The sequence below is a fragment of the Castanea sativa genome, chromosome 5 (genome assembly GCF_040712315.1).
Source record: "Castanea sativa cultivar Marrone di Chiusa Pesio chromosome 5, ASM4071231v1".
In the NCBI taxonomy this organism is placed as follows: Eukaryota; Viridiplantae; Streptophyta; class Magnoliopsida; order Fagales; family Fagaceae; genus Castanea; species Castanea sativa.
In genome coordinates, this window is record NC_134017.1 from 7,248,693 (window position 1) to 7,259,083 (window position 10,391).

Here is a 10,391-nt window from a genome sequence, read left to right on the forward strand (position 1 = left end):
CAGCTTCAAAACAGTAAAATGAAAAATATGATTGCTAACTAATAAACATGGAAAAAGTACACCAGGGTGAGAAGGTGTGTGGAATAAAATTATGGCTGAGCTCCATCTCCTTTGGTCCTCTTCATACATTGGAGTTTATCATGCGTCGTCGCTTTAAGTTGCTCAATCTGTAGTCTAACAGCGCTTCTTCATTATGAAGTACCCTAGTAGCCACCAAAACCCCAATGTTGGGGCATTGATCACAGCTCCATCATACCTTGTTAGCTTATATGTGTTCTGCACATCAACTCTTGGGTATCCAAGACTGCAATGTATAGTACGCTGGTAGAGTATACTACACCAGGCTAGAAGGCCATGACAGCACCAACATCAGTTTCACTTTCGCCATCTAAATATAATCCTTGGCTGGCTTCCTTGTGTGGCATTTAAGATGGCTTGATATCAAGCTTGTAACAATGAGGTCTTGTAGTCTTTCGGAGAGTTCAGCACAATTCAATGGCTTTGTTTCAGGTACAACTGTGCTGAACAATCATTAATAGTTAGTACTTAAAATGGGAGAACTAGAACGTACACACATCACACACAATCTCTTACATAATCAGAACCAAACAGTGGACATTTTGAATCACTAATTGAAACTTCTTCTATACCAAAACATAAGATGGATACACAAAACCCAAAACACTGTGTCCTTTCTCTTTTTTTCTATGCACAAATTCACAAGTTGTTATCATAAAAACTAAAATGCCATAAATTGCATTCTAACTTCATGTGTTTTCCATGTTTAATTAGGCCAAAAATGGCATTGCTTAGCTATGTTAATGGTGACATGTAAAAACAGTTCATTGTTGACAATTTGATGAAAAACTAACCATGAAAAAAATAATTATAGTAATAATAATAATAAAAAGAACTTATCAAGTACGAGGAAGAGCAGTTAAGCAATGTTAATGGTGACATATGTAAAAACAGTTCATTGTTGACAATTTGATGAAAAACTAACCATGAAAAAAATAATTATAGTAATAATAATAATAAAAAGAACTTATCAAGTACGAGGAAGAGCAGTTAAGCAATGTTAATGGTGACATATGTAAAAACAGTTCATTGTTGACAATTTGATGAAAAACTAACCATGAAAAAAATAATTATAGTAATAATAATAATAAAAAGAACTTATCAAGTACGAGGAAGAGCAGTTCAAGTATTATTGAAGACAGCAAGGTCAACAAAAAAAATCAAATGAAAGTGTCAGACGACGGAAATGTCAAGAGAGCCTCTGCACCACAAGATGCAGAAGAGAGCACGATACATGGTCATGTATATCAAACTAAGTGTGGCAGACAAGACACAGAAACGTTGCTACTAAAGGATATCTATGGCATTTCACAATTATAGGACAAGCAAGCAGCTCAGCAGAAGACAACAACGCAGATTTCTAGAGTTTGATGTTTTCCTGTAATATGAAATTTATCCAAACTCAACATGTACCTATAAGCTAGTACAATAAACAAAACTGATAGCCTTGCGGAAAATGCGGGTGCGAAACACTTCTAATTTGATTCCAACTAGAGCACATTATCATTACAGAAATATAAAATCAACAGTTCTTCTAAGAATATTATTTTAGAAGAAAAGTTAAAAAGTATAGAACTACCTATGAATCACATCACAAACACAAACATGATTTCGAGAAAGACCTTATAGAAGATATAGATAATGGATATAGCATTAGATACCCCCAACAACTCCCAGTAGGCATTCTGGACAGTAATTAAATACTCCTTGAATATACCTTCCATAAAATCAATTTAAGTATCCTCAAGAAATCTTCCCCTCCCCTCCCCTCCCCTCCCCCACCCCTGAAGGCCACCATCCCATTTCCCACACTTTGCTGCCCAATTGTAGATTTCTTTTGTCGACACTTCAGTTCAAAAGTGATTGGATGTTAACATTGAGTCATTAACTCTACTTGAATAACATTAAACTTTTTAAATAACTAAATTTGTTCAAGGAAGCTAGTAAAGAAGCTAAGGTAATCAACAGAACAAATCAAAAGATCTTTCCCTCGAATCAAGATAATCCCACTACTTCAAACATAGAAAGGATGGGTCACAAGAAAATTCTAAGATCCTGAACATCTCAAGACACACTCGCACAACTTCAAGCTCATAATACAACATTGGAAAAAGCTTCCGGATTGCAAAATAGAACCTTACCAGGATGGTCAGTAGGTTGGCCATTCCAGCGAACCGCAAAACCAAGGCCACTCCAACAAGGAGCAGCTATTGGTTGTCGAGGCAATTCATGTCCATCACCTGTCCTTTTAGTATCAGGAATGAGAATTTCATCCATAGTCATGGAGAAACTTTTAATCTGAGCATGTACATTTTCTTGGAGTTGGCTCTGTTGATCAGCAATAGAGGCTTCACTAGCCATTCTATGATCTCCTCTGCATCTGCCTCATCAGCATTCCTTCCCAAATGATTGTAGCTAGATGTTCAAGTCTATCATGAGAAAAAAATTGGGATTAGAGGAAACCTAATGAAGCCGTACCCCAAGTGACAAAGGTAGCATAAATTCACATGAAGCCAAGTGGCAAAGTAGGGAACAAACAAAAGTTGTATTATTTGTTTGGTGATAAAATTCATATAATGGTAGAACTTCAAAACTTGACATAACTTGATTTTAATGTTTGCCTGGCTTCCATCCAAGTTTTAGCTTCTTTGATATTGTGCATCTACACAAAATGCAAGACATGATTTAAAAGTTCACTTTTGGCTTGATTTATCAACAAGTTAAAAGAAATTTTAGCTTTGTTAAAGTACTTGACATAGATACACAAGATCAAAGAAGCTAAAACTTGGATGGAAGTCAGGCAATAATTAAAATCAAGTTATGCCAAGTTTTGAACTTCTATTATTCGAGTTTAATCACCTCGCAAATAGTACAACTTTTGGGTTGATTTTTAGAAGCTTGAAAACCAAAAATAGTGATCAAAATATAAATTAATTAGTGATCATATAAACCTAAAATACCTCATTATTATAGTAATACAATCACTTCTAACTTTAAAAACCATCAAGATAGGAACAAAAAATTAGTAGGTGCCTCTATGAATGTTATACACTAAGGTTTTGTTTGTTTTGGCTTAGAATTATCAGCTTCTTTTCACCATCATCTTATGTAAATCTTTTTAATGCCTCACTTTTTCTAAAAATAGTTGTACTGTTCTACAGGTTATTTTTCAACAAAGTAAGGCAGTCAAAATAAGCCCATCCAACACACACTCGTGAAAATTTATTCAATACTACTTTATGAACATATTTATTCACTTATTACAAAAGGAGCTTAGGATTTTGATTATTAAAATGGGTTATCCTCAAAGTTACACCAGGCTAGAAGGGTATGACAGTACCAACATCAGCTTCACCGTTTAAACATATACCTTGGCTGGCTTCCTAGTGAAGTATTTCACCATCAAGCTTGTAAACAAGGAGGTCCTTTAGTCTTTCAGAGAGTTCAGCACAATTCAATGATGTGCAGAAAAATCATTAGTAATTGTTACTTTAATGGGAAAACTAGAACACACCCACATGCTCTTAAGTAATCAGAACCAAATGTGGAAATTTTGTAATAATTAAATGAGACTTCTTCTGTACCTAAACAGAAGATAGGTACTAAAAACCCAAATAATGCAGTTATGCTCAAAAAAACAAAAATGTGTTGTACATATAAACCTTTCTCTTTTATTCTCTTCACAAATTCATAAGTTTTATTATAAAAATTAAAATGCCATAAATTGCATTTTGGCTATGTTAATAGTGGCATAAGTAAAAACAGTTTATTGTTGACAATTTGATAAAAAAACTAACCATGAAAAAAAGCAACTTATTAAATACTAGGGAGGAGCAGTTCTATAATTATTGAAGATAGCAAGGTGAACAAGAAAAATCAAATGTAAGTGTCAGATGATGGAAATGTGGAGAGCCTCTGCACCACAAAATGCAGAAGAGAGTGGTGATACATGATCATGCATATCAAATTAAGTGCAGCGGACAACGCAAAGCAATGTTGCCACCAAAGGAAACCTAAGGAATTTAACAATTGTTGAACAAGCAACTCAGCAGAAGAAAACAATATAGATTTCTGGATTTTGATGTTTTCTTGTAATACAAAATATATCCAAGCTCAACAAGTACATATACTCTAGTACATTAAGAAAAAATTTGATGGTTTTGCAATCAAATCTGGGTGTAGAAACATTCTAATTTGATTCCAGTACAGAGACTATGACATGGGGCCCTGCTTATATGCGCAATTGTAACGAATTTTGTAACAATCAAACATATTTGACAGTTGTGTATTAGAACAGGCACCCAGTTGAAGCCTTCTCATCCAGCCTTTGATGCGGCAAGGGTCGATTTGATGTTATTGGGAAATATATTCAGGAAAATTTTTGAAACATTAACCTTATAATTAAAAGAACACCGATTAGTTCTTACCACACAAGGAGATTAAACTGAAGGGCATAAGTCCAGCTTGGAGGACATCCTTGTACTTCTAGAGATATTGATTCCCTTTTTTTTCCCACATATCCATGTATTTGTTACCAGCAACATGCCATCCAAATACTAAAATAAGAATTGATCACAATCTAGCACTTTCTTGCAGTAAAATAATCTAAACCTCTATATGTGTTACCTCCAATACAATGACTTCCAATCAAGGCCCTGTCGAGTATCAATCAAAACTGAGAACTTCACATAACCTTTATAATCAATTTGGTTTCCAAGGTTTCAACCCAAATAATGTCATGTTTTAGGTTATAAACTGGTTGAATTCCTTTTTTGGCTACAATAAGAATGGCATTCAAAAAGGAACATACACTATTTTAGATTTAGAGCTTTAACCTCAATGAAAAGAAGCCAAGAGATATTCTAGAAGGTATTAACAGCATCAAAGCTTGCAAGTAATCTTTTTGTTTTATTGGTAAGTTACATATATGGGTGGGTCATGAACCCTCAATCTCACTTGCCACCTTGTTCTTAAAAAGAGGGAAATGCTCATTCGCAACATTGAAGTTTGCAAGAAATCTAACAACTAGAGCATATTATCTTTCCAAAAATATATATAAAATCAACATTTCATCTAAGAATATTAATTTAGAAGTAAAAAGGTTAAAAATTATAGAACGAATCACATCACAAACACAAAAACATGATTTCAAGAAAGGCCTTATAGAAGCTAGAGATAACAAACTCCCAATGAGTATTCTGAAAACAGTAATTAAAAGCTCATTGAAGATGCCTTTCCAAAAAATGAATTTAAGTATCCCCAAGGCATCTTCCCCTCCACTTCGCTACCCAAATGTAGATTTCTTTTGTTGACACTTCAGTGCAAAAGTGATTGGATGTTAACTTCAACTCTACTTGAATAACTTTAAGTATTTTAAATAATAAAATTTGTTTAAGGAAAAAATTAAAGAAGTTAGGGTACTCAATGGACAAATCAAAAGATCATTCCTTTGAATCAATATAATCCCCCTACTTCAAGGGTGAGCCACAAGAAAATTCAAAGATCCTGAACATCTCAAGCTACACTCACACAACTTCAAGCTCATAATGCAACATTGGAAAGGGGTTTTTTATTACAAACAGATCTTACCAAGAAAGTCTGTAGGTTGGCCATTCCTGCCAACAGAAAAACCAAAGCCACTCTGACAAGGAGCATTTATTGGTTGTGGAGGCAGTTCTTGAGCCTCACCTATCATTTTAGTATAAGGCAGAAGAATTTCATTTATACACATGGAGAAACTTTTAATCTGAGCATGAATGTTTTCTTGGACCTGCTTCTGTTGATAAGTAAGAGAGGCTATACAAGCCATTTCATTGAACTTCTCTGCTTTTGCCTCATCAGCATCCCTTCCCAAACAGTTAATGATTAATTAAAATGAGATTAAAGGACAACCAATGAAGTAGTACACTGAATGACAAAGGTAGCATAAATTCACATGACGCTAAGTTATGTCACATCTACTATTATTTGTCTATTATCACCTTGCAAGTAATTCAACTTTTTCAGTAATTAAGATTTAAGAAGTTTTGAAACTAAAATAGGCACAAAATATATAATTAATAGTGGTGATCTAACCTAAAATTCTTAATCATTATAATACTACATTCACTTCTATCTTTAAATACCATAGAGACAGGAACTAGAAAATAGTTGATGCCTAACCATGAACTTTATATGCTAAGGTTCTGTTTGTTTTAGATTAAAATGTAAATTTAATTTCAACAAACAACCTATGAAAAGTTTTTTGAAGCCTTACTTTTTTCAACTATAGTTGTATTTTTAAACAACGTAAGTTAGTCAAAATAAGGTCATCCAAACACAATCTCAATGATAATTTATCACTTCTTTCAAGTAAATTTAAAATTTAAAAATAAATAAAAATAAAAATCCTTAACTAATGCATTCACCTATTACAAATAGATATGACACAATATATGACAATTGATAGGGTTCAAACTTAGGGAATAGTCTTTTTTTATCATTATTATTATTATTGGTATATTATGCATTCATAAAGTTTTGAATCAAAATCAAAACCTTACCCTCTATCTCATTATTATGGAAGAGGAAGTCATTTGAGGTAGATCTCATTGTTATGGTAAATTTGCTTTAATTAATTTGACCATAACATCAAAATCCATACAATTTCTACTTCAAACATAATCATGTATATCAACATAATTGGGTAAAACATTCATTCAAGAGGTTAATAAAAACCAATATTAAATGGTCTACACTATTGATATGGTCCCTATCTTTTCACACACATACAATATCCTTAGTGAAACTGGCCAGTACCAATAGTTGCATATAGTTCGTATGCAGAGGTAACAAACAAGATAATTCAGATGACAAAGTCATAGTTACACTGACCTGGTATAGAAACAATTTATTTATATCTGCTTCTAATTGTAATTGTCTTGGATTGCAAGAGTTTTCACAACCTGTGAATATTTTTTGCAAAAGAGCAAAAGGGTCATACAAAAGCACGAAGAAGAAGAAGAAGAAGAAGAAGAAGATAAGAAAGTATAGCATAAGTGAAAGAAAGTTTTAAACTTCATTGAGTAGAGTTTATTGACTAATATTGTTATCAAAACCCAACTCAATTTAAAGTCAATCATAGATTTGGTTCAATTGAGTAGAGTTTGTTAGTTCCAAAATGAGAAACCCATTTTTAAAATAGGGAACAGTATTTTCAGTAAAACTATTATGTCATAAACCAAGGCTAAAGTTATGTCATATTTGTGAAATAAAAACCAAATGACTATCACATTTAGCTATGGATTAAATTGTATATTAAAAGTATTTGACTACAACAATAACATGAAAGAAACAATATTCAAGACATAACTTGAAGCAATACCTTTTGGCTAGATAACAATGCCTCACTTACTAAGGCAGACTCTTAGCTTTTCCAGTAAATTCATCTTTATCATTGTAGTCACATAAATCCAATCTTTTATTTCATCCGCAAATCTAAAATAAGCATGCCTCCAAGTCCTATTAAAGAAGAGAGCTCCACAAATTGCCCAAAAGCCAGTTGCGAATCCAACTCCCATACCAATGTAGAAGCTGGAGTTTTCAGAATCATCTTCAACACTGCCAATTGGTGATTTATTCAAAGATTGTTCCTCAATTGTGCAACTTTTTGGAAGAGGATCACCACATAACTGAAGATTTCCAATGTACCTAAGGGCATCAAATGATTGAAGATGGGTGCTTGAAGGAATTCTACCCGAGAGGTTGTTGTATGACAAGTCCAAGAGACTAAGAAATGTCAAATTAGACATGCTTGGAGGAATTTCACCCGATAAATGATTTCGTGAGAGATCAACTGACTCTAACTCTTTCACACTCCCAATTTTTTCTGGTATCTTTCCCATCAAATGATTTCGAGACAAATTCAAAAAACGTAATTCGGAAAGATCTGAAATTTCAGCAGGGATTGATCCGGACAAATTGTTACTTGAAAGGTCTATTAACCTAACTAATTTAAGGTTCTCTTTGTATTCCATTTCTTCCCCTTTGGGAGCCAACTTAAGATTCTCAACATAGTATTCATATACATACCAATACGGCAAAGACATAGAAACAAATGAAATATCATAGGAATCTGGGAATGCCATGGCGCTAATATTTTTCAAGCAGTTTGGTATGGATACTGATAGGCTATTATTGGCAAGATCCAATACTCTAAGAGAAGAAAGTTGGCATATTTGTTGAGGTATATAACCCTTGAATTCACTTGATCTTAGACGGAGAATTGTAAGATTTGTCAATTCTCCAATCCATAGTGGTATGATGGACAAATGATTATCACCCATATCAATAAGCCTCAGATTTGAGCATTTTTTCAACGATGAAGGAATATCTCCATAGATGCTATTGTTTTGTAAACGCAATGATTGGAGGTTAACTAAAGCCCCCATGGAGTAGGGAATTCCACCTACTAGATTATTGCTCCCTAAGTTTAAATGGATCAAAGACAGCCAATACTTCCAGCAGTGAGAAAGTTCTCCTGATAAGAGATTGTTTGATGCATCTAAAATCTCTAATTTATTCTTTCTAATTTTCTTTTGGCATAAGAAAGTAGAAATAGGTCCATAAAATGAGTTGTTAGCTATATTGAGCATTTTGACAGTAGAACTCAGAAAAATGTCTGATACGTCACATTCTATGTGGTTGTTAGAGAGATTGATAAATGTAATGTTTGAAGTCCAATTCCAGAACCAACCCGGAGCTTTGCCTGAAATTCCTGACATGGACATATCTAACAAAATGAGGGATCTTTGTGATTGTAGCCATGAAGGAAAATTAGGACCTATCTTGATTGAGCTCATGTAGGCATAGCCAAGTTGGAAGGGGGGAACCCAATTGAAATTGACATTAAAGAACAAAGGTGCTTCAGACATATAGAGATCCTTTAATTTTGAGAGTTTTCTGAAATGCCCTTCATCTACGGTACCTGTTAAAGAATTTGTTCCGACAAACAACGCCTCTAACTTAGAGAGAAGCCCAAGACTCTTTGGAATGGTGCCATTCAACTGATTTTGGTCGAGAAATAATGTTTTTATACGAGATAAATTCCCAACGGAAGAAGGTATAGGACCATTTAAAGAATTAATTCCGAGATCAAGACATTCTAATTTCTCTAAATTGAAAATGCTAGGCGGTATATTGCCTTTCAAAGAATTGTTGTACAGGTAAAGCTCTAAGAGGCTTGTACTGAGATTAGAGAACCAATTAGGTATCTCATGATTAAAATGATTTTCAAAAAGATAAAGGACTCGAAGAGACGTGAAATTGACAAATCCAAGAGACGGATTCAAGCTATCAAGCTGACAATTAAACAAGTATAGCCCTGAAAGAGATGGGAACTTACTCATTATTTGAAGCCAATCAACTTCTCTGTGAAGGTCAGCTGAGTTCAGGTCAAGGATTTGAATGGCAGAGAGACCAGACATCCAACGAAGGTTATCTACATAGAGGTCATAATTATATCCAAGAGACAGATAGCGAAGGCTTGAAAGGTTCCCAAGCTGATGAGGAATGAGTCCACAGAAGTTGGCATCTGAGAGGTCAAGATGTGTGAGATTACCCATTGAGCCAAGGAAAGTTGGAATAGGAGTACGATTAAAGTCATTGCCCCTCAAATCCAAGTAATTCAAATGTTCTAATTGGAGCAACGAACCACTAATCTCACCGCCTAACATCGAATTATTGAGGTGGAGCTCAGAGACTCGGCCAATTTTCTTGTCGCAGAAAACTCGGTCCCAAATACAGCAATCTTTATGGTCAGACCAGGATGAGAGGACGTGTTCTTGATCAGTGAGACCACGTTTGAGGGTTAGAAGGGCTTGCTTGTCTTTTTCATTGCAAGAGACATTTGAGATTGACTCTGCTTTGAAGAAGAAGAAGCTTAGACTGAAGGCAATGGGAAGGAACCATACTAAAAAAAGCACACGATGAAGAGTTGCAAAAGAGGCGGCCATGGTAACGAATTGAAGGAAGGGAAGTTTGAAGGAAGAATAGCTGAAATATGAGTAGTGGAGGTGATGTAATTGAATGTTACTGCAGCTCGTGATAATATATAGGGATTCTTCATTATTATTATATTATTTTAAACAAGACTTTGACTTGTTGACTTAAGCCAAATGCCAAACACCAATTACCAATACTCTTGTTTGTTTCATGATTAGGTCAGGTTCATTAGTTTCTTTCAGAATCATGTGCGGCCAGTGCAAGTTGATGTTTTGGTTCCCTCCTAAGTTTATATATTATTGTTGTAGTCTGGTGTAAATGCACGAGGATAA

At 34.3% G+C, this 10,391-nt stretch overlaps 1 protein-coding gene across 6 annotated transcripts; it reads right to left on the minus strand.

Moving 5' to 3' along the window:
• Window positions 1-465: 465 nt before the first annotated feature.
• On the minus strand, window positions 466-10,097 carry LOC142634473 (receptor-like protein EIX2). Of its 6 annotated transcripts, XM_075808763.1 has the most exons (8): window positions 7,442-10,097; window positions 6,952-7,022; window positions 5,668-5,924; window positions 4,705-4,854; window positions 4,506-4,580; window positions 3,449-3,510; window positions 2,220-2,507; window positions 471-521 (listed from the first exon to the last, which is right to left on the minus strand). In XM_075808763.1, exon 1 carries the CDS (start codon window positions 10,068-10,070, stop codon window positions 7,464-7,466), a length of 2,607 nt encoding a protein of 868 aa, XP_075664878.1. In that variant the 5' UTR covers window positions 10,071-10,097; the 3' UTR covers window positions 471-521; window positions 2,220-2,507; window positions 3,449-3,510; window positions 4,506-4,580; window positions 4,705-4,854; window positions 5,668-5,924; window positions 6,952-7,022; window positions 7,442-7,463. The 6 variants fall into 6 exon arrangements, with proteins under 6 accessions (XP_075664875.1, XP_075664878.1, XP_075664877.1 ...); XM_075808762.1 differs by lacking the exon at window positions 3,449-3,510; XM_075808761.1 differs by lacking the exon at window positions 3,449-3,510 and having other exon boundaries at window positions 4,506-4,634.
• Window positions 10,098-10,391: the final 294 nt, after the last annotated feature.

What these genes read in the sequence shown, in the direction of transcription:
- LOC142634473 (XM_075808760.1), bottom strand. Translation starts at nt 10,070, where the DNA reads ATGGCCGCCTCTTTTGCAACTCTTCATCGTGTGCTTTTTTTAGTATGG.